The sequence below is a fragment of the Pantherophis guttatus genome, chromosome 13 (genome assembly GCF_059756535.1).
Source record: "Pantherophis guttatus breed Tessera chromosome 13, ASM5975653v1, whole genome shotgun sequence".
NCBI lineage: Eukaryota > Metazoa > Chordata > Lepidosauria > Squamata > Colubridae > Pantherophis > Pantherophis guttatus.
The window spans coordinates 6,348,311-6,373,078 of NC_142075.1; the positions used below are offsets into that span (position 1 = coordinate 6,348,311).

General features: G+C 43.4%; 1 protein-coding gene across 3 annotated transcripts in view; it reads left to right on the top strand.

The window, feature by feature from the left end:
* FAM169B (Protein) overlaps window positions 1-24,768 on the top strand; it is a 94,253-nt gene that overhangs the window by 49,153 nt on the left and 20,332 nt on the right. The window contains exons 8-9 of one of the 3 annotated variants that reach the window (XM_034435435.3): window positions 385-452; window positions 7,935-11,334. In XM_034435435.3, the coding sequence (XP_034291326.2) occupies window positions 385-452; window positions 7,935-8,144 (278 nt within the window). In that variant the 3' untranslated portion in view covers window positions 8,145-11,334. Of the gene's footprint in view, window positions 1-384; window positions 453-3,493; window positions 3,594-7,934; window positions 11,335-24,768 lie in introns of those variants that run through there. The other 2 variants (XM_087877757.1, XR_015729729.1) reach the window with 2 other exon arrangements.

Below are 24,768 nucleotides of genomic sequence, written 5' to 3' on the forward strand. Positions count from 1 at the left end.
CCCCTCACATGCGGCCCGGCCCCGCGCATGCGCCCATGCGCCCTGCCCATGCGCCCCGCCCATGCGCCCCGCCCATGCGTGTATGGCCCCCTGTTTGCACCCCACATATGCGTGTGCATCTCCCACATGCGCCCCACACATGCGTGACAGAGACTCGAACACCGGCTGGCTGGCAGGAGGCGTGCATGCATGCGCAGCAGAGTTGAGCTGGGGTGACAGTTCACGTGCCTGCAGAGAGGGCTCTGTGTGCCACCTGTGGCACACGTGGCATTGGTTCGCCATCACGGAGGTAGGAGAACAGCAGTAATTCTGAACAGTTCTTAGCAAGTGTTCAAAGTTACGAGGCACCTTCCCAGAGCTACTGACCAGGAATGTCTCTTCCAGATGTGGACCGAAGTTCTCCCATGCCAAAGTGTCAAGATGGTGAAGCCGAGGAAGGACGGATAAATACGGTGAGCTGATAAAATTGGTGCCTGTGTAATCTGTGCTTCAGAGTATTGGATCAGAGTTGGAAGGACGATGAACAGATGCCTCCTGGGTGCTTAGATTTGTAAGCTTAATTAATCAAGATTGGGTGAAAATTTTCTATTGCAGTTAAAACGGCTCTTTTTATTAAGGCCAAGGAACATTAGATGGATTTTAGGCCTGGTTCTCTAAACTCCATCCAATGCAGGGGTGAAATCCAGCAGGTGCTGACAGGTTCCGGAGAACCGGTAGTGGAAATTTTGAGCAGTTTGGAGAACCGGCAGCAGAAATTTTGAGTAGTTCGGAGAACCAGCAAATACCACCTCTGGCTGGCCCCAGAGTGGGCTGGGAATGGAGATTTTGTAATATCCTTCCCCCAGGAGTAGGGAGGGAATGGGGATTTTGCAGTATCCTTCCCGCAGAAGTGGGGAGGGAATGGGGATTTTGCAGTATCCTTCCCGCAGGAGTGGGGTGGGAATAGGGATTTTGCAGTATCCTTCCCCTGCCACGTCCTCCAAGCCACGCCCACAGAACCGGTAGTAAAAAAAATTTGGATTTCACCCCTGACCCAATGCCATGATATATATTCGCTTTCTGCTCTTCACTAAATGCTAGACTTTGTCAATTGCAAAGTATCTTTGGTGACACTTTCATTGCAGAGTTTCTTATGCTATTTCCACTTCATAGCCTTGGTTTTTTAAAAATAGTTTTTAATGTTTTTAAATAATAATAATAATACTTATTATTATTTTTGGAATTTATTAACTTTTTTTTTTTAGCTTTGCTGTCTGCCACTTGTTTAATGAGATGAGTGGCTGTATACATTTGATATATCAATAAGTAAAGTAAAAATACTTCCATGAACTCCATGCAAGCATAAAATATCTGGTCAGCTAGAATCCTCTTCTTAACAAGACGGACAGGATCAATCTCTGTTTCCATTCACACCTATACAAACATTGGCATGGAAATGTACATTTTTTTTAAAAAAAATATTTGGATGTTTTACTGAGGTGAGGCATGCACATGAAGTTGGGAATAGAACTGAAAAATTCTTCAGAGATTGCCTTTCCTCAAACTCAACTTGAATACAGAAAAAAAAGAGTTGGAAGGGACCTTGGAGGTCTTCTAGTCCAATCTTCCGTTCGAGCAGGAGATCTTATACCATATCAGATATATAAAAGAGCTGTGGTGGCGCAGTGGTTAGAGTGCAGTACTGCAGGCTACTTCTGCTGACTGCCGGCTGCCTGCAATTTGGCAGTTCAAATCTCACCAGGCTCAAGGTTGGCTCAGTCTTCCATCCTTCTGAGATAGGTAAAATGAGGACCCAGGTTGTTGGGGGCCATAGGCTGACTCTGTAAACTGCTTAGAGAAGGCTGTCAAAGCATTATGAAGTGATATATAAGTCTAAGTGCTATTGCCCTTCCTTCCTTCCTTCCTTCCTTCCTTCCTTCCTTCCTTCCTTCCTTCCTTCCTTCCTTCCTTCCTTCCTTCCTTCCTTCTTTCCTTCCTTCCTTCCTTCCTTCCTTCCCTCCCTCCCTCCCTCCCTCCCTCCCTCCTTCCTTCCTTGTGGTTGGAATGTAGTATTGCAGGATAATTCTGCTCATTGTCAGCAGTTCGATCCTGACCGGCTCAAGGTTAGCTCAAAAAATGTTGTGGTGTGCAGAATGTGATAGATTAACATATACTCTTAAAGGTAGACAAGAATCAACTTTCAATCAAAGCTGGGATAAATGGTACAAATGGATAGAAGTAAAAATGCCATGAGGTAGATGTTAGGAAAGCATATAGCATAGATTTGTTGATACTAAGCTAAATATGTATAAGGTAATACTAGATGTAAGAAGATTAACAAGTGTAAGATGCAATGTGGAAAATTTAATCGAAGATGTAGTATGATGGTATGTAATGTTACTTAGGAACTGTATGTATATGGGGGCTGAATCAACCCTAGTTGTATGTATCTGATTTTGTTTTGTTATCGTCTTCTTTTTGTTTTGTTTTTTTGTCTTCAGTTTATAATAATTTTTTTAAAAAAAAGGTTAGCTCAGCCTTCCATCTTTCCAAGGTGGGTAAAATGAGGACCCAGATTGTTGGGGGCAAGAGGCTGACTCTGTAAACCGCTTAGAGAGGTCTGTAAAAGCACTATGAAGCGGTATATAAGTCTAAGTGCTATTGCTATCCTGGACAAAATGGCTGTCCAATCTCGTCTTGAAAAACCTCCAGTGACAGAGCAACTTTGAAGAAAAGCTGTTCCACTGGTTGATTATTCTCACTGTCAGGAAATTTCTCCATAGTTCTAGGTTGCTTCTCTCTTTCATATTCTTCCACCTGTGACTTCTTGTCCCGCTCTCAGGTGCTTTGGAGAATAGGTTGACCCTATCTTCTCTGTGATGGCCTATCTTCAAATAGCTATGATGTCACCCAGTGATGGGTTTCAAATTTTTTTACTACCTGTTCTGTGGGCGTGGCTTGGTGGGCGTGGCAGGGAAAGGTTACTGCAAAATCCCTATTTCCTCCCGATCAGCTAGGACTTGGGAGGCAGAGAATAGATGGGGGTGGGGCCAGTCAGAATTTTTACTACCAGTTCTCCGAACTACTCAAAATTTCCGCTGCCGGTTCTCCACCTATGCCTTCTCTTTGTTAGACTGACATGCCTAGTTCCTTTAACCGTCGCTCATATGATTTAGCTTCCAACCCTCTAATCTTCTTTGTTGATTTTCTCTGCACTCTTCCCAGAGTCTCAACATCTTTCTTTTGTATCGCAGTGACCAGAATTGGACACAATATTCCAAGTATGGTTGTCAGCTCTGGAAGCCATATTAGCACTGGAAGCTTCCACGCTGCCACCTTCTTGTGTGTGGGAAAATAGGAGGAGGGGATTTAGTAGAGGGAATGTAGTTAGACAAAATAGCATTCTTTTTTTTGGTCAAGGTTAGGACAGTCCTGCATAATCCTGGAGTTGGATTTTTCTGGAACACTGACAATGGTCTTACCAAGGCCTTATAAACTTGTGCTAATACTTCAGGTGATCTTGAAAATATCCTTCTGTTGCCTTGGAGAGGGGGCGGAACTGATGTCGCGACGGCTCCAGGATCACCGTTGATATCCCCGCCGCTGGACGGTTCTTTTTGGACCTCACCGTCCCGTTGAGACGGTGATAGTGGAGGGCACATTCTGTCAATCCCAGGGACATCGCAAAGTCCCTGGTTGATCAAAGAGAAGCCCTTTTTCCAGCGGTGGAGTGGCAGCCATTGTAGCTGCTGAAGTTGGGACAGCTCCGGAACGGAAGAAGATTGGAAGGAAGTGTGTCAACTTGGTGAGAGACTTTCAATTATAATTTATATGAGAGAGCACCCTGAGATTGAAAGAAAGATCAAATTGAAGACAGAAGAAAATCAAGCGGCGGAATTAAACTTGAGTCTAAGGTAGTTTTTTTTACTTTCAACTTACTTGCATTTGTGGATGTCTATACGCTTTTTGCCTTTTAACCTGGACTGGATTGGATTGGACTGCGGATTTCCGAATTGCTTATTTAATTTTTAAACTTTTAGTACCTTTTTACTATACATTCTCTTTGATTCTATTTTTTTTTCTCTCCTCTTTGGCTATTTTTATTTTATTGCGCATTGAATATAGCAGGGGAAAGGGAAGAGAATAAGTAACACTGCCATCTAGTGGATTGGAAATTTTGATTCTTTTTCTTTGGTTTAAGAAGTAACAATTGTGTTACAGTTCAAGGACTCTGAGCCTATTCATAGATAAGATAGTGGGGAGAACATCAAAAGGACATTGAAACTGTTTGCAGGTGTTTATTCAGGTGTTCTTCTGGGAACTATCAGAGGGAGGAGCCTGAGACTGAATAAGAAGAAACTTGCAGTGACTCTGAAAGAGAACTGTAAATACTATTTGGGACCTAATAAAATAATTCCTTGATCTTATACAGAAGTGATTTTTATTTGGACATTTTTTCTCTTTTTTTTTTGTATATGGTAATTTCTTCACCTTTCCCCTGTTTAAAGTATTTTTAAACAGTCCAATTAAAGTATTTTTAATTGGACTGTGAGTTGATGGAGGATCTTTAATTTTTCTTTTTTAATTCTTAATTTTTTTATACATATATAGAACTTTCTAGTGCTTCTCTTTTTTCTCTTTTCTCTTTGGCTTTTTTTTTTTTTTTTTTTTGCTTTTTTCCTCTTTTTTTTTGGAGTGGAGATTGCCAAGGTGGTTAATATTTTTTATTGAACTGAATTGGATTAAGGCATAAAAGAGCCTGAATATTGTTTATTTGCTTTTTGTTGTTGTTGTTTTTTCTCCCTCTCTTTTTTGCTTTTTTCTTACTTTATTGATATTGGAGGTAATACTTGCTCCATCCATAAACAGAATAAGGTATAGAAGAACCTGAAGAATTTTTTATCTGTTTAAACCTTTAGCAACTACTTCACAGAATGAGTAGAAAAGCAACGGCTATTGGCTCTTCCACATTGACACCTTCTTCATCACCATCTGGAGGACGGCGATCAATATAGACGATGCTACAACAGGAAAAGGAGAAGGATTGAGAAAAAGAAAAGGAGGCGACACTACAGATGATTTGGCAAGGAATCCAAAATATACAAACAAGAGTAGAAAATATTGAACAAAGAACAGAGAAAACAGATGAGAAAGTGGAGAGTATACAGCAAATGATGATGAAATATGAAGATAGACTACAAAAAATTGAGGAAAAGAAAGAGCAAAGAGATAAAAAAATCAGAAATATTGATACTAGACTGGATGAGGTCGAACGAGATAAGAGTGGATTAGTGGGATGGGAGATGGACAGATCAGAATTTTATATCAAATTTCAAAATATAGAAGAAGAAAAGGGAGAAAATCTGTCAGAAAATAATGATAGAAATTTTAGCAGAAGCATTAGAAATTACCAAAGAAAAGATGATGGATGGCATAGACAAGATATTTCGAGTCTATACAAGGTATGCAATGCGAAACAAGTTACCATGAGAAGTCCATATAAGATTCACCAAGAAATCGATTAAAACATAAATACTGCAGAATGCAAGAGAAAAAACACTGAAATACAAGGAGAAAGAAATCGTGGTGCTGAAGCAAATATCAAGAAGAATGAGGGAGATGAGGACGGAATATCAATTCCTGACTAAAATACTACTTCAAAAAGGTGTGAATTACAGATGGCTGATACCAGAAAGATTAGTGCTTACATGGCAACAGCAAAAATACAGATTAGATTCAATGGATAATGAATTAGATTCAATGGATTTTATCAGAATTTCTTAGAGAGAAAGAAATGGAAACAAGAAAGGCTGAACCACTGATTAAACTCCAAGAAGAAGACTTAGCAATGAATGAAAAAGCAGAAGGAGCAGTAGGGGGTATGGTGGAATACAAAGAACAACATGAACCGAGATCCACTAGAGTAAACCCTTCATATAAAATATGAATATGGAAGAGAAAAAATTGATTACAATAAATATAAATGGACTTAACTTAGCCATTAAAAGAAGAAAAGAAGAATTTATGGTATTCCATAAATTAGAGAAATTAAAGTTTGATATAATTTGCTTGCAAGAAGTGCATATTAAAAAGCAACATGAACAATTATCGGTACAGCCAAAATTAGGGAAAATTTTTACTTCATTGCCACAATGTAAGAAAAGGGGAGTTGTCTTATACATTAGAAACACAATTCCAGCGGAGCAAATATATGCAGATGATGAGGGAAGAACTTTGATGGTGGAAATAATAGACAATATGAAAATACTTTCAATAGCAATATACGCTCCAAATAACAATCAAGAAGACTTCTACAGAAAACTACATATGAAACTAATTGAATTGGACTATGATAATATTTGCATGATGGGAGATTTTAATGGCATAGTGGACGAGAAATTAGACTACAATACACACAAGGCAGTAAAGCACAGTAGAAAGACACTACCGAAATCCTTTTTCAAAATGATAGAGGAAACAAATTTAAAAGATGCATGGAGAGAAAGAAATGGAAAAAATAGACAATATACTTTTTATTCCGACAGACGTTTATCATGGTCTAGACTAGACATGATATGGACGACAATGGAATTGACTTCTAATATAGAAGAAATTGAAATAGAAGCAAATACCTGGGCAGATCACAACCCAGTGACAGTGAAATGAAACTATCCCTCTGTTGATGCAGCCTAGGATTGCATTAACCTTTTTTTTTTTGATAACTTCACGAAGACAACTATCTCTTGTGCCCTGCCCCATCCAGACCATGCTCTGCATGGATTAAAATGATCGTCAGTTGGACTTTTTCCTATTATTTGTGTCCATGACTTCTAATATACAGATTTCCTGTTTAAGCAGGGGGTTGGACTAGAACAGGGGTGTCAAACTCGATTTCACTGAGGGCCACACAGGGGTGAAATGCTACCGGTTCGGGCTGGTTCGCCGAACCGGTAGTAAAAAATGTAAAAAAAAAGTTCTGCCGATCAGCTGAGCAACATGTGATCATCGGAACGTTTTTTTTTTTTTTTTTTACTTTTTAAGCATTTTTTTACTACTAGTTCTCCTGAACTGGTAGTTAAAAATGCTTTAAAAAGTAAAAAAAAAAAAAGTTCTGACGATCGCATGTCACTCAGCTGATCATTGGAAGTTTTTTTTTACTTTTTAGGCATTTTTTTACTACCAGTTTGGGCAAATAGGTAGTAAAAAATGCTTTTAAAAAGAAAATAAAAGGCTCCGACGATGACAGCTATGCTGCACGATCATCTGAACCTTTTTTTTTACTTTTTTAAAGCATTTTTTGCTACCTATTTGCCAAAACCAGTAGTAAAAATGCTTTTAAAAGGTAAAAAAAAAGAGGCTCCGACGATCGCGTGGCACAGCTGTGCATGCACGGCTGGTGAACCGGTAGTAAACCGGTTCAGATTTCACCACTGGGGCCACATCAGGGTTGTTTTTGACCTCGGGGGGCCAGGGTGGGCGCGGCCAGGGTGGGCGTGGCCAGCTCGACGTCGCACATGTCAGGAGCACCTGTGATGGCCCAAGTACTCTGCCAGGGAAAACGGGCTCCCGAGCTCCGTTTTCGGCTGCGACAGCCTCCTGCAACCCTCTGGACAGCGAAAATGGAACTCAGGAGGGTTGCACGCGGCCCTCACGAGCTCTGTTTTTGGCTCCAATCACCTCCCACAACTCTGCCAGCAAAAATGGAGCTCCTTCCCGAGCTCCATTTTTGCTCGCAGAAGCAACGCAGGCCAGTCCTTTGCTGTTTCCAGGGCAGCCCCGCGGGCCAGATCTAAGCATCCTGCAGGCCATATCCAGCCCCCCAGGCCTTGAGTTTGACACCCCTAGACTAGAAGATCTCCAAGGTCACTTCCAACTATGTTATTTTGTTGGTTATTCTGTTAGTTGTTCTGCTCGTTATTCTGATAGTTGTTCTATTATTCTGTTTCTATTTTAAGAGTCTTGGCTGTATCCCACATCTCGGAGCACTGCCAGACAAGCCCATTGCCCATCTTGGTGACCCTAGAGGGGCCCCAGGGCTTCCTTCTCAGAGCAACGAACTTCAAGTTCAGTTGAAAGCTGAAGAACCAAAAAAATTGAAGAAAAGAACGAGCAGAGAAGAACCAGCTGAAGAGAGCGTTACGAAGCACTTGAGGACAATGTCCTAATTTTTGTAAACAGCAGAAGTAAGAGAAAACACACAAAATCTGAGGATCGGATAGCAAGTCAGGAAATATCTAGTGAATATTTCTTCATCAATTGACATATTTAGGTGACTCTGTCCAGTGTTTTTTCTCCACCTTGGCAATTTGAAGAGATATGGACTTCAACTCCCAGAATTCCCCAGTGATTGAGTGTCACAACAGCAAGGTGTAGAAAAATGTAGAGCAGTGATTCTCAAGAATCACTCAAGATATGTGGACTTCAACTCCCAGAATTCTCCAGCCAGTCTAGGTGAGGAATTCTGGGAGTCGAAGTCCACATATCTTGAGTGATTCTTGAAAATCAATGCTCTACATTTTTCTACGCTTTGCTGTTTTGTTTTGTTTTTTGTTGTTGTTTTTTAATTTGATTTATATGCCACCCTTCTCTGGAGACTCAGGGCGGTTTACAATGTGCTTAGCAATAGCCTTCATTCTTTTGTATATTTTATACAAAGTCAGCTTATTGCCCCCACAAACTGGGTCCTCATTTCACCTACCTTAGAAAGGATGGAAGGCTGAGTCAACCTTGAGCCTTGGCGAGATTCGAACCTGCAGTAATTGCAGGCAGCTGATCTTAATAACCAGCTTAATAACAGGGTGCCTTAGACCACTATACTACCAAGGCTGTTGTGACACAGGTTCCATTAAAATGACCTGTTTAACAGAACCATTATAAAGTATGAATGAGACAATGTTCATATTTGGAAATATTGCACATGCATTGCATTTTTCTTATGATGACCATAAGATCATGTATGTCCTAGTCACCTCCCGTCTTGACTATTGCAACACGCTCGACATGGGGTTGCCCTTGAAAAGCATCCAGAAGCTCCACTTGGTTCAAAATCCATCAGCCTGCTTCCAGGTGCAATTCAAGGTGCTGGTTGTCACTTTTTGTCATGACCCTGTCAGAGCCTGAAGGATGAGCCGGAGCTGGAGCCGTTGGAGATAAAGGAGGCAACTTCGTTGGCTTTGGAGGAATGTGGGGAGGAGCAGGCTGAGGCAGGCCCAGGACCCCTCAGAATTGGGGTGGCTTGTTAGCAGGGAGGGTCAGGGCCAGGACAACCAACAGAGGACAGGCAGTGGAAACAAGGAGCAATGGAGCTCAGGCAATGAGCAAGGACCGCCCCTTCCTGATCCCCAAGCACAGAGAGTGGAGAGAAGGCGGAAACAGCACAGACTGACTCAATGACTGGGGAGGAGAGTGCCCCACCCCTCTTCACAAGGCACACCTGGGGACTGAGATTTAAGGAGATGCTGTGGGGAGGGGGAATTTGTTGGGAACAAATACTGAATTTGTAGAGTTTTGTGTGCTGTTGAAGATATTTGGAATTTGCAGGACTGCTTGCTTCTTCCTTGCTTCGTGGACTCAGAGCGTTGTTACTTACTTTGTGGACTCATTGCTTCTTCCTTGCCTCGTGGACTCATTGTTTGCTCCAGGGGTGGGATCCTACCGGTTTAACAACTGGTTTGCTAAGCGCGCGCTTAGCAAGAAAGAAACTGGAAACATGGAGGCTGATTGGAAAGATGTTTTAACGGAGCAGAACCATCAAGCACATGGTCCTGGTGCAGTTGACCACATGGAGTGGAGAGTGAGGGTTATTTATACCTTCTCTTGGGCCTTGCCCTTGAGCTTCCTGTTCCTGTGCAAGAAATGTATCCTATTGGCTGTAGTCAGACACCCATGCTAGGAGTTTGTCTGAGATAAGTTTGTTTGAAGCCTGGAGGGTGACACAATGTCCCCAGGTGATTTTGCAACGCAGTGAGCCCTGCTGCTAGATAATCCTATTATGTCCTGGAGGGTCCTATCTTAATCCCCTCATCCTGGAGCTGAAGGTCTTCTGTTTTGTAGATAGGATGGCTCAGTCTTTCTCGATGGGAACCAAATATCTCCTGGGGGCAGGGAGCTGAAGCTCTGAGTTTCTGTCTCCCTTAAGATTTCTATTTCTCTTTTAGGGGAAATATAATATTTTGCCTTTTAAATATTTCCTAAAATATTTCATTCTTCTAGGAGAGGGGTGGGTGCTAACTTTCTACAGTACTTTGTAGGAAGAATTAATACTTCTGATCTGGGGAACAGAGGATAGTAGATTAGTGAGCTTTTGTGAATCTCAACAAAAGGAAAAAAATAATACAAATGTATCTAGAATTCAACGTAGTGAAACCTTCGTAATTCATGGTCTTCTAAACTGAGCTAGCATGGTTTGTAAAGTTCATTAGGTCTCCTAATCAGCCAAACAACACAAGTACAAACATTGTCAGTGCCATTCAGTCTATTAATTTAAAGTAAAATAAGCCACTAGATGGATAATTAATCTAAAGCGTATTAGGTAAAGGTAAAGGTTCCCCTCGAATATGCGTGCTAGTTGTTCCCGACTCTAGGGGGCGGTGCTCATCTCCGTTTCAAAACGGAAGAACCAGCGCTGCCTGAAGACGTCTCCGTGGTCATGTGGCCGGCATGACTAAACGCCAAAGGCGCACAGAACGCTGTTCCCTTCCCACCAAATGTGGTCCCTATTTTTCTATTTGCATTTTTTTATGTGCTTTCAAATTGCTAGGTTGGCAGAAGCTGGGACAAGTAACGGGAGCTCACCCCATTACGCGGCACTAGGGATTCGAACCGCTGAACTGCCGACCTTTTGATCGACAAGCTCAGTGTCTTAGCCACTGAGCCACTGTGTCATAGGAGGGAACTATAAAAAATGGCAGGGTTTGCTCAGCATAGATTAGGAGGAGAACCATCTCGCTCTGAAGTTATTTTGAAAATCCAAACTAAAAGATTTTGGGAACCTCAATCCTTGGTGGCAAATCATTAATTGCATTCTGGAGAAAAGCTTTGGAGATGCTATTAATTTCAGGTGATCTAAATCAGGCAAAACTCCCCATTCATTAGCTTGAAAAGATTCCTTGTTCTGAAAACATTCCTTAGCTCCTGCTTTTTAAAGGAGGAAAAGGATGAACTTTTTAATCTTGGTCACAGGGTGGTGCTATTGCACTTTATTTGAATTTATTTAATTTCCTCCCTGCCCCCCCCCCCCAAATAGAGGCTGTGAACTTTTTCTCTCTTTGCTCTGGAGAATGTTTTCTTTTTTCATCCTCGCGAAGTATATTAAACACGTCTTAAGCATATTAAATAAAGCAATGTTTTGCCCTCTGCACTGTCTTTATTTTTGTAGCTTCTGCGTAGCACCTGGCGATCAAAGGCAGACATGGCACCAAAGTATGGTTGGTGAGGCCTCAGCACTTGAAAACAATCTTGAAGGTTTATAACAGTAATTAAATTCAAGGTGCGGAAGATACTTGTGGTCTTTCTTGAATAAGGGAGTTCATTGCAGCCAGATATCTAGGTTACCTCGGCTAATCTCAGAAAACGAAGCAATTCGGGAGTTAATAGAATGTAGAATAAATAACATTGGAAGGGACCTTGCTCTTGCTCAAGCAAGAGACCTATAACAGTGATGGCTAACCTTTTTGCCGTTGCGTGCCAAAAGTGGGGGTCATGCGGGGAGTCGCACCCTCGTGTGCCCACACCCATAATTCAATGCCCCACCCTGCCCCACCCCTGTGCACCCCCCACTTTTGGCACGTGATGGCACGATGGGCCCGGTAGGCCCGTTTTTTACCATCCCCAGGCTCCAGAGCCTTTCTAGGAGCCTGGGGAGGGCAAAAACGGCTTTTTCCTGATTTCTGGTGGGCCTGGAAGGAGCCTGAGTGGCATAGGAGGCTAACGCCTCCTACTAAGGCAGCATTTAACATCCAGCTGCCTGCAATTACTGCGAGTTCAATTCTCACCAGGCTCTAGGTCGACTCAGCCTTCCATCCTTTCTAAGGTGGGTAAAATGAGGACCCGGTTTGTGGGGGCAATAAGCTGACTTTGTATAAAATATACAAAAGTATGAAGGCTGTTGGTTAACGCATTGTAAGCTGCTCTGAGTCTCCGGAGAAGGGCGGCATATAAAAATAAATAAAAATTAAAAAAAAAAATCAGTTGGCTGGCGCGCACATGCGCACTGGAGCTGAGCTAGGGCAATGCTCGTGTGCCCACAGATATGACTCCACGTGCCACATGGGACACACGTGCCATAGGTTCACCATTACGGCCCTATAACATTCTGGACAAATAGCTGAGGCTAAAACAGATGCAGGAACTAGGCAGGTCTAATTTAATGAAAAGAAGGACTAGGGAACACATGATAGCAGTGTTCTGATATCTCAGGGGTTTCCACAAAGAAGAGGGAGTCAAGCTATTCTCCAAAGCACCTGAAGGAAGAACCGACCTAGAACTAAAGATAAATTTTCTGACAGTGATAACAATCAGTGGAATGATTTGCCTCCAGAAGCTCCATCACGAGGCTTTTAAAAAGAAACTGGACAGCCATTTGTCTGAAATGGAATAGGATTTCCTGTTTGAGCAGGGGGGGTGGACTAGACGATCTCCAAGGTCCCTCCAACTCTGTTACTTTGTTCTTAAAAATCTCCAGTGATGAAGCACCCACAACTTCTGGAGGCAAATCATTCCACTAATTAATTGTTCTCACTGTCAGGACATTTAGTTCTAGGTTGGATCTGTCTTTAATGATCTTCCACCCATTGCTTCTTGTCTTGCACCATTGCTTCTGGTGCTTTGGAGAATAAGTTGATTTCTTGTCTGTGACAGCCTCACAAGTCCTGGAAGGACATGTGTTTGCTAATCCTTCTCTTCGATAGGCTAGGCATGCCTCGTTCCCTCAATCTTTCATCACACAGTTTAGCCTCTCCAGGCCCCTAATATCTTCGTTGCTCTTCTCTGCACTCTTTCCAGAGTCTCAACATCTTTTTTTGTATTGCAGTGTCCAGAATTGGATATAATATTCCAACTATGATCTTAACCAAGGCATTATAAAGTGGTACTACCACGTCCCGTGATCTTGATCCTATCCTCTTGTTGATGCAACTCAGAACTGAATTGGCTTTTTTGGATTTATTTGCACTGATGCTATAGAGCAGGGATGTCAAACTCAAGGCCCGGGGGCTGGATCCGGCCCACAGGGTCCTTAAATCCAGCCCGTGGGGCTGGCCTGGGAATATCAAAGGACCGGCCTGCGGTGCCTCTGCTGGCTAAAACGGGCTACATGCGCAGCCCCCATGGCCCATTTTTGGCCTCCACGGCTTCCTGCAGCACTTTGCTGGCTGAAAAGGGGCCCCGTGTGGCCCATTTTCGGCCAGCAGAGTGCTGCAGGAGGCTGTGGAGGCCAAAAACGGGCCACAGGGATGGGGGGCTCTGCACCCTGTTTTGGCCGGTAAAGTGCTGCAGGAGGTCCTACAGGCGAAAAATGGGGTAGAGGGGGCTGTGTGTGCCCCGATGTGCCCCGTTTTGGCCAGCAGAGTGCTGCAGGAGGCTGTGGAGGCCAAAAACGGGCCACTGGGGGGCTCTGCGACCTGTTTTGGCCTGTAAAAGTGCTGCAGGAGGCCGTACAGGCTGAAAACGGCGTAGAGGGGGCTGTGTGTGCCCCCCCTGTGCCCTGTTTTGGCCAGCAGGGTGTTGCAGGAGGTGTCTGTCCCGTCATTCCCCCTCCCCCACCGGGGCCCATGGGGGAGAACTACAATGCTGATCCGGCCCTCAAAGAAATCCAGTTTGACACCGCTGCTATAGAGATTGAAAGATGCTTTCAATTTTAAAAGACTCTCTCTTTATAGATGTGTGTTGGGAACCACATGTGTTACATAGCATTTTGTTTGTGCGAAATACTTTGGTCTAAACTTGCTTCAGAGCTGAACAGATGGTGAGGCTTAGAGCAAGGAAAGTACAGTCTTACCTTGGTACTCAACTGCTTTGAAACGCATCAAATTTGGTCCTCAATGCATTTTGATGCAAACCTTTTTTGTCCCGGTACTCATTGTTTGTTTGGTACTCGACACACAAGCGAGAACTTGTCAGTGTCAGCTGCCTTGTGACTCACTACATTACAGGTCGTCCTTGACTTACAACAGTTTATTTAGTGACGGCACTAAAAAAAAGTGATTTATGACGATTTTTCACACCTAAGGACCATTGCAGCGTCCTCATGCTGATGTGATCTATATTCAGTTGCTTGACAACTGACTCACATTTATGACGGTTGCAGAGTCCCAGGGTCACGTGATCCCTTTTTGCGACCTTCTGACAAGCCAAGTCAATGGGAAAGGCAGATTCGCTTAATGACAGTGTTTCTAACTTAACCACTGCAGGGATTGACTTAACAACTATGGCCAGAAAGGTTGTAAAATGGGGCGAAACTCTCTTAACAAATTTCTCACTCAGCAACATAAATTTTGGATTCCACTGTGGTCATAAGTCGAGGACTACCAGTATTCATTATGGGGAAAAAATTATTTGGCATCTCCCAGGGCCAATTAACAAGGAGTATCAAGGTACCACTGTATAAAATTAATCCCTGGATTTTGTGGGGGAATGAAATGCATCTTGAGAGCCACTCTGTGTGAGAAAATTCAGCTTTCTCTGTTGCCTTATATATTCTCGGGACTCCCTGGCTTTTTCTCTGGTTGCATCTTTGCAAAATGCCAGGCAAAGGGCAAAGAGCCTTGGTAGTACAGGGGTTTAAGACACCCTGTTATTAAGCTGGTTATTAAGACCAGCTGCCTGCAATTACTGCAGGGTTCGAATCTCGCCAAGGCTCAAGGTTGACTCAGCCTTCCATCCTTTCTAAGGTAGGTGAAATGAGGACCCAGATTGTGGGGGCAATAAGCTGACTTTGTATAAATATACAAAAGGATGAAGGCTATTGCTTAGCGCACTGTAAGCCGCCCTGAGTCTTCAGAGAAGGGCGGCATATAAATCAAATAAAAAAAAAAAAAGAGAGATAGATTTAGAACTGGCAGAAGCACATCCAGATTCTGAGATGGCAATAACCTGGCTTTGCCCCAAAAATTATTCTTTTGTCTGTGTTGAGGAAACGGGGAAAATAGTGTCATATAATATATGTGGGTATGTGGCTACGTGCATATTTATTTATGAAATAAGAACCACGGTGGCACAGTGGTTAAAGTGCGGTACTGCAGGCTACTTCTGCTGACTGCTGGCTGTCTGCAACTTGGCAGTTCGAATCTCACCAGGCTCAAGGTTGACTCGGCCTTCCGTCCTTCCGAGGTGGGTAAAAAGAGGACCCAGATTGTTGGGGGCAATTATGCTGACTCTGTTGACTGCTTAGAGAGGGTTGTAAAGCACTGTGAAGCGGTATATAAGTGCCATTGCTATTAATTAATTAATTAATTTTATGTAGGGTATATTGGAGGCAGTGACCCTTTGAGAGCTGGATGCAGCGAAATTTCATTTTAATGTATGCCGATTAGTATACATTCAAAGTGTACAATAAAGTTCTAAGTCTAAGTTCTTCTAAGTCAGGGGTCAGCAACCTGCGGCTCTGGAGCCGCATGTGGCTCTTTCATCCCTCTGCTGTGGCTCCCTGTCGCCAGTCAGCTCCACAATTGATAGGGCTTTCAGTTGGGATAGGGAGAGGAAAATGGCTGCTGCACTAGGAGGAGACTCTATGGTGGGGGAACCGGACTTCCGGTTGGCTCCAGAATTGAATGGGGGGCTTCCGGTTAGGGCCTTTGTGGCTCTATGAGTGTTTAAGGTTGCCGACCCCTGTTCTAAGTCTACAGTGAGAAAGAGGTGAGAAGGCAATGAATGAGGAAGAATGTACAGGTAATCCTCAATTTATAAGCCCAGAATTTCCATTGCTAAATTTGGCGGTTTTTAAATGAGTTCCAGATTTTATGATTGTTTTGCCACGGTTGTTAAGTGAATCATGGCAGTCACTAAGTGAATCTGACTTCCCCATTTACTTTGCTTGTTGGAAGCCTGCTGGGAAGACTGCAAATGGCGATCGCATGACCCTGGGACAGTGCAACTGTCATAGCAACAGCAAGAGACTTATATACCAGCAGCAGCACCAGCAGTTTTATTCGACACCCAGGACTGTAGGCTAGATTGGGAAGAGAAAGAAAGAAAGAAAGAAAGAAAGAAAGAAAGAAAGAAAGAAAGGAAGAGAAGAGAAGAGAAGAGAAGAGAAGAGAAGAGAAGAGAAGAGAAGAGAAATGAGAAAAAAGGAAAGGAAAGGGAGGGAGGGAGAGGAAAACAAAAGGAAGGGAAGGGAGAGAAAAGAAAAAGAAAGAAAAAAAGAGAGAAAGAAAAAGGAGAGAAGAAAGAAAGAAAGAAAAGAAGAGAAATGAGAAAAGAGAAAAGGAAAGGAAAGAGGGAGGGAGAGGAAAACAAAAGGAAGGGAAGGGAGAGAAAAGAAAAAGAAAAAAAGGAAAGAAAGAAAAAGAAAAAAGAAAGAAAAAGAAATATCCTAATAAGGCAATCTGCTCCCATTTTGGGTGTCTCTGGAGATTCTCAGTCCTCCAGAGCCTGGTTGTCCCAAAGGTGCGTTTTTCAAGAGGCAACTGGACTTCCTTGTTTTTCTTTGAAGACGTTTCGCTTCTCATCCAAGCAGCTTCTTCAGTTCTGACTAGATGGTGGGGAATGGAAGGATTGATACTCCTTGCAGACAGCTGGTCATTTGCATCCTTTTAGAGAGCCCTTGAGGCCACTTGGAGGTTTGTCTGTTGTCCTCAGGGTCACCTGAGTGGTGTAAATGGGTGTGGAGCCTTCTTGGAATTGCTGAAAGGACTATGTTGGGGAGCTGGGCTTTCTGCAGGATGTTCTCTGTCCCTTCCCTGTTGAAGACAGGTGCAGGCTGTTGAAGATGAGTCTGTGTTGTCTCCATTTCAAACTGAAGCACAAATGGCTCCTGTAGTCTGCAATTTTTTTTGAAAATCCATTCATATTCCCACACCATTCGAAGGTTATTTGTCCCAAAGTGCACAGCTAAACCTCTGTGGAGCTCCAGGTCATGGTTGTTCCAAAGGTGCATTTTTAAGAGGCAACTGGACTTCTTTTGTCTTTACTTTACTTTACTTTACTTTACTTTACTTTACTTTACTTTACTTTACTTTACTTTACTTTACTTTACTTTACTTTACTTTACTTTACTTTACTTTACTTTTATTTGATTTAATAGCGTCCTACTCCCAAAGGACTCAGGGCGGTGAACAGCCAACAATAAAATCCATACATACAAAATTTAAAAAGCAGAATTAAAATCAAATTAAATAGTTTTGGCCCAGACAAATTAAAACCCCAATCAATTTAAAACCAATTTTAAAATTTGAATATATAAAATACTAAAAAATATTAAAAATTAAAAAATTCTTTTATAAAAGAGGGAGAAAATTAGGCCAGGCCCGCCTGGTGGAATAAAAAGATCTTTAAGGCGCGGCGGAAGGTGCGCAGATCCGGGATCCTCCATATCTCCGGGGGGAGCTCGTTCCAGATAGTAGGTGCCCCCACAGAGAAGGCTCTCCCCCTGGGGGCCGCCAGTCGACATTGTTTGGCTGATGGCACCCGGAGGAGCCCCTCTCTATGAGAGCGTACCGGCCGGTGGGAGGCTATTGGTGGTAGTAGGCGGTCCCGCAAGAACCCACTTCCTGAGCCATGGAGCGCTTTAAAGGTGGTAACCAAAACCTTGAAGCGCACGCGGAAGACCACTGGGAGCCAGTGCAGCTCGCGCAGGAGGAGTGTTACATGGGAGCGCCATGTCGCTCCCATTACCACCCGCGCGGCCGCACTCTGCGCCAGTTGGAGCCTCCGGGTGCTCCTCAAGGGGAACCCCATGTAGAGAGCGTTACAATAGTCCAGTGTTTTTCTTCTCCACCATCCAGTCAGAGCTGAAGAAGCTTCTTGGATGAGAAGCGAAACGTCTTAAAACAACAACAAAACAAGAAAGTCCAGTTGCCTCTTAAAAAAAAAAAAACACCTTTGGGACTTCATTCCATATTGGGTCAAAAAAATCCATGGAACCATAATGTAAACATGATGTATGAACTAGATATTCCTCGCATCCAGATTCAAGCGGTTATAATAGAGATACAGTATATTATTTGGTTTTGTTATTGATACCGTCTTCATTTTTGATTGGCGACTGCCAAGAATGCGATACAATAGCTACGTTAAGTGTTTTAAATAAATAAATAAATTTTCTGTGGATTGAATAAGGAGGTTTGCCAATAATCTTTCCCACGATTTATAATAAAGCTCAGACATCGATTCAAAATAACGCTTTAAGAAATGCATTATCTTTGGGAGGTTTGTCTGGAAAAATAGAGCCCGTAGGCAAAATTGCACAAAAATGCAGAGATTGGAACGTATACCGCTGTTTAAATATAATGCACACAGTTGAATGGCAGCAACGTTAAACTTAAAATACTTACCAAATGGAGACATGGAGAGAAATCGAAATTGACAGGGTTTTTTTTTTCTTTCCATCTGTCATTCCTGCTTTAGTGGGCATGCAATGTTCTGTGTTGTAAGACTAATTCCTACATAAATTGCCTAGGATGTTACAAAGTGTTTTCAGCGGCAGCCATTCGTATCCAATAATATACAGTAGATCGAGATGCCTTTATGGAAAATAGAAGAGTTAACAACTTTAAGCGGGAGTTAATGGATTAAGATATGACATAGGGGTTTGGTAGGGAACAAAGCGTGTGACGGCTGCTTTCAAAAGCAACATGCGTAGTAAAATAGATTTAGCCGCCTTTGCAAAAATAACCCCCTGCTCAAATTGGAGACCCTATACCAGTGATGGCTAACGTTTTCGGGACCGAGTGCCCAAAGCACACACATGTGCACTCAAATGCATGTACATGCGCCCGACCCCCAAAATGCAATGCACAAGCAGCCCCCATGCATGCACCCCCACCCCCACAAATGCACGAACCCCCTGCATGTGCCCCACCCCCCACACGTACATCCGTGGCCCCTCACACATGCCCCCTGCATGCGCAGCAGATACCCGAAGACCAGCTGGCCAGTGGGAGGCACGTGTGCATATACCGCAGAGCTGAACTGGGGCGACGGCTCGTGTGCCATGGGTTCGCCATCACAGCCCTATAACATTTCAGACAGCTGCCTGTGCAGTCTCTCCTTAAAAGTGTCCAGTGATGGAGCACCCACAACTTCTGGAGGCAAACTGTTTCACTGGTTAATTGTTCTCTCTGTTAGGAAGTTTCTCCTTAGTTCTAGGTTGCTTCTCTCCTTGATGAGTTTCCATCCATTGTTTCTGGTCCTGCTGTCAGGTGCTTTGGAGAATAGGTTGACCCTCTCCAAAGCACCTGAAGGTAAGACAAGATCTCAGGGGCTGCCCCAAAGAAGAGGGAGTCAAGCTATTCTCCAAAGCTCCTGAGGGTAGGACAAGAAGCAATGGGTAGAGAAGCAACCTAGAAGTAAGAAGGAATTTCCTGATAGTTAGAACAATCAGTGGAACAACTTGCCTCCAGAAGTTGTGAATGCTCCAACACTGGAAGTTTTCAAGAAGAGATTGGATAACCATTTGTCTGAAATGGTAGGGTTTCCTGCCTAAGCAGGGGGTTGGACTAGAAGACCCCCAAGTCCCTTCCAGCTTCTATTCTATTCTATTCTATTCTATTCTATTCTATTCTATTCTATTCTATTCTATTCTATTCTATTCTATTCTATTCTATTCTATTCTACTCTACTCTACTCTACTCTACTCTACTCTACTCTACTCTACTCTACCCTACCCTACCCTACCCTACCCTACCCTACCCTACCCTACCCTATCCTACCCTATTCTATTCTATATTGCTATTGCTGTTCTGTTCTATTCTATTCTATTCTATTCTATTCTATTCTATTCTATTCTATTCTATTCTATTCTATTCTATTCTATTCTATTCTATTCTATTCTATTCTATTCTTTCTGGCAGCCTTTCCCCTCAAATATTGGAACACTGCTATCCTGTCAGCCCGAGTCCTTCTTTTCTTTAAACTAGACATACCCAATTCCTGTAACTTTTTCCCAGGTTGAGTTGCCTGCAGTGTTACAAGGGAGTTGCGGCAGAGGTCGAAATGCATGTTTCCCGCCTGTACATAATCTGATAGCTCCAACTCCCCTTTTATACAAGATTTAGCACGTTTACCTGGGGTGAGTAGAGAAGGATCTTTGCAGCTTATCCGTGAGCTTGTATATCAACAATTGTAACGGCATCGGGAGGGTGAATGTCTAACCTTCTCACAAATTCAGACGAGGGAAGGAGGAAAAAAAATATCTCGGAAAATAGCTCAAATGTAAGGTTAATTGGAGCCAGAAATGTCAAACTAATGTAGCAATTTACCCCGGGAGATCGGCCTGGCCTTTGAATGCAGCAATAGTATACACTACTGAATAGAATCACAAAGAAATATAATAGGGTTTTATGTAGTCTCCTGTCATATTAACCATTCTTGGCAATTAATTTCTTGTTGCAAGGGTGTTTTGGTTGCCCTAGAAATAGGCTTGTTCATTCTTTACAGATACCTATGAAGGCCACCGAAGGAATTCAGCTGAGAGGAAATTCAACGTGCGCACAACGTGAGCACTTGATGTTGTGTTGAGAGGGGGGTCATTACATGAAGGAGTACCAGGGGTACTTCAACTTGTGGGAAACGATGGATCTGCAACGCACCAAATTCTTGTTGAATCAAAGAGAGTCTGTGTAGCTCAGGGTTGAATTGTGGAGTCCTTCATGTGCTCTCTGAGCTTGGTTGTTTTCTTGCAGATGTTTCATTATGGTTAGGTAATATTTTCAGGGCATGAAGAAGTTACTTAGCTGGGTAACAAAAAGTTGCAAGAAAACAGCCAAGCTCAGAGAGAACATCTTTGTTGATTTTTGAATCACAATAGTTGATTCCAAGACCGAATGGGCTTCCAACAACATTCTAGGAAGTCGTGTACTCTGGAAGCTAGTGTGTATGTGTGTATGTTAGATGCATGCATATGTATCTCGGGTAATTAGCACCAGTTGGAAGAGGCTGTAGGCAGGATTGGAGAGTTGATCTCTCTCTCTTTCTCTACGACCTCAGTTCCAGCCACGTTGACTGGACATCATTTGCCATCCATGGACACATTTGGAACCTCACCCAAGCTCTATGAAACCAGGATCTGGGGTTTCTGTTCAACCAATCTGTCAGAAAATAATAATAATAATAATAATAATAATAATAATAATAATAATAATAATAATAATAATAATAATAATAGTGATGATGATGATGATGATGATGATGATGATGACGACGACGACTCAGGGCGGTGTACAGCCTGATTAAAAGCACAAAGACAAACAAAATTTAAAAATAATTAAAATTATTAAATAATTGGCTCGATTATAAAACCCCCAAATTTAAAATCCCACATTTAAAACCAATTAAAATCTTTATATTGATAGCCCAGCCTGGCGGAACAACAAGGTTTTGAGGGCACAGCGAAATACACGGAGGTCAGAGATCTTACGCATTTCTGGGGGCAGTTCATTCCAAAGGGCAGGGGTTCCCACAGAGAAGGCCCTCCCCCTGGGTGTCGCCAGCCGACATAATTTGGCCGACGGCACCCTGAGGAGACCCTCTCTGTGGGAGCGGACTGGCCGGTGGGAGGCTACTGGTGGTAGAAGACGGTCTCGAAGGTACCCAGGTCCAATGCCATGGAGCGCTTTAAAGGTGGTAACCAACACCTTGAATCGCACCCGGAAGACCACTGGGAGCCAGTGCAGCTCGCGCAGGAGGGGTGTCACGTGGGCACAACGAGTTGTGTCCATAACTACCCGCGCGGCCGCATTCTGGACCAATTGGAGCCTTTGGGTGCTTTTCAAGGGGAGCCCCATGTACAGAGCATTACAGTAGTCCAGTCGGGAGGTGACAAGGGCGTGAGTGACCGTGCGCAAAGCGTTGCAATCCAGAAAGGGCTGCAACTGGCGAATCAGGCGAACCTGATAGAAAGCCCCCCTGGCCACCGCCGTCATATGTCAGATGGGGAAAAGGTTAGGGTTAGGGAAAGTGTTCATTCCATTGTCCTACAAGTGCTTTTTCAAGAAGCAACTTGACTTTCTGGTTTTTCTTTGAAGATGTTTAGCTTCTCATCCAAGAAGCTAAGAAGGAGAAGGAGAAGGAGCAGCTTCTAAGAAGAAGAAGCTTCTTTGGATGAGAAACAAAATGTCTTCAAAGAAAAACCAGAAAGTCCAGTTGCCTCTTAAAAAAGCACCTTTGAGACCACCATGACTTGGATGACGGAGAATCTCCATAGACATGCACAGGTAGTCCTTGACTTATGACAGAGCTGAAGAAGCTTCTTGGATGAGAAGCGAAACGTCTTCAAAGAAAAAACCAAGAAGTCCAGTTGCCTCTTGAAAAAGCACCTTTGGGACAACCATGACCTGGATGACCGAAAATCTCCATAGATGTTCATCCCGTTGTTAACCGTTGGCCAAACGGCAAGTACGTTGGCTCAGTCTAGTGCGATGATAAGTTACTTTAGTCCTCCGAATCACCTTTCCAAATGAACCTCCTCTTTCAAGTCAAGGATATTACCACGGCTTGAAATTAATTTGTGACAAAATGTCATATTATTATAGTGCAGCATCCCCGGGGATAAATATGGCCTTTTGTTGAGCTTTCATGGCGACACTGTAGATGGGACTGCAGAGAATTTGCCAAGGAGGTTTTGTCTTTAGCAAATGTCATGTTCCCGGAAGAACGGGAGGGCTTAAGTGGCGATCGTAGAACGAGGCCCCACCATGACGAGCGAGGGGTTGTGACATTTTCCTCCCCCTCCCCAACCTCCATTTCTCATCTCTAATTGCAACCGGTGCCTTTGGGGTGACATCTGATTAAGAAAGCAACAGGAGAACTGATGATACCTATAAATCTGATTCATTGACTAACAGAAGACTGCGTGGATTTCCACGAATAAAGCTTGCTTTCTTTTGAAACAATGGCTATCTTTTAAGTTCACACAGGCAAGTAACAGTAACAGAGTTGGAAGGGACTTTGGAACAGGGGTGAAATGCTCCTGGTTCGGACTGGATCGCCCGATCTGGTAGCGATGGTGGCGGGTGGTTCGGAGAACTGGTAGCAAAAATCCTTGTCCCCCCACCAATACCCAGCTGAGCCGCACGATCATCAGAGGCTTTTTTTTTTTTTACTTTTAAAAGCATTTTTTCTACAACCTCTTCCGCCGAAAAAATGCTTTCAAAACTAAAAAAAAAAGCCTCTGATGATCACGCGGCTCAGCTGGGATCGTCAGAGGCTTTTCAAAGCATTTTTTTGCAACCTCTTCGGCCGAAGAGATTGTAGGAAAAATGCTTCGAAAAGTTAAAAAAGATGAGCCTTGGTAGTACAGTGGTCTAAAACACCCTGTTATTAAGACCAGCTGCCTGCAATTACTGCAGGTTCGAATCTCGCCAGGCTCAAGGTTGACTCAGCCTTCCATCCTTTCTAAGGTAGGTAAATTGAGGACCCATTTTGTGGGGGCAATAAGCTGACTTTGTATAAATATACAAAAATATGAAGGCTATTGCTTAGCGCATTGTAAGCCGCCCTGAGTCTCCAGAGAAGGGCGGCATATAAATCAAATAAAAAAAAAAAAGTTGGCCACGCCCACCCAGTCACATTACACCCCCCACACCAAGCCACGCCCACAGAACCGGTAGTAACAAATTTTACATTTCACCCCTGCCTTGGAGGTCATCTAGCCCAACCCCCAGCTCACGCAGGAGACCTGTACTAGGGATTCGAACCGCCGAACTGCTGACCTTTCTGATCGACAAGCTCAGTCTTAGCCACTGAGCCACCTAGTCAGGCCTTGAGCCACCTAGTCAGGCGTATGACCACCATTGGGCCCGAAATTTCCATTGCTGAGCGAGACAGTTGTTAAGGGAGCTTTGCCCCGTTTCATGATCTTGCTTGCCAACAGTTGTTAAAGTTGCGAACCACAGCGGTTCTTAAGAGAGTAACACGGTTGTTAAGTGAATTTTGCTTCCCCGTTGACTTTGCTCGTGAGAAGGTTGCAAAAGGGGAATCACGTGACCTCAGGACGTTGGTCATAAATATGAGTCGGTTACCCAAGCGTCTGAATTTTGATCCTGTGTCCATGAGGAAGCTGCAACAGTCATGAGTGTGAAAAACAGCCGTAAGGCACTTTTTTTCAGTGCTGTTGTAACTTTGAGCGGTCACTAAATGAATGGTTGTAAGTTGAGGATTGCCTATAGATGCTTATTGGATAGTCATCACTACCCATGAACCCAACCTGTCCTCTGGAAACTGTTTTGCACTTGGCCCCCAATGATATGTACTTCGTTGGTATCTGGGCTTGCAGTAAATAAAGTTTCTCCCCCACTCGCTTCCACTTTGAACAAATAAGGTTAGGATTCCAGTTATGGGAATCTAATTTATAGAATCACAGAGCTGGAGGGGATTTGGAGGTGCTAGTCCAGGGATCTGCAACCTTAAACACTCAAAGAGTCATTTGGACCAGTTTCCCACAGAAAAGAAAACACCGGGAGCCACAAAACCCTTCCCGTGCCTGACTATTTCTTGAGCGGCCACAAAACTGGCATACGTAGTTGAATTAAAAATTCTGTTTTCTTCTGAAACTTTTATTTTCTTGGATTTATCCATGGTTGGCCTACCGGGGGTTGAAAAGCTCAATAAATCGTGTGCTGGAGGGTGTCGCAC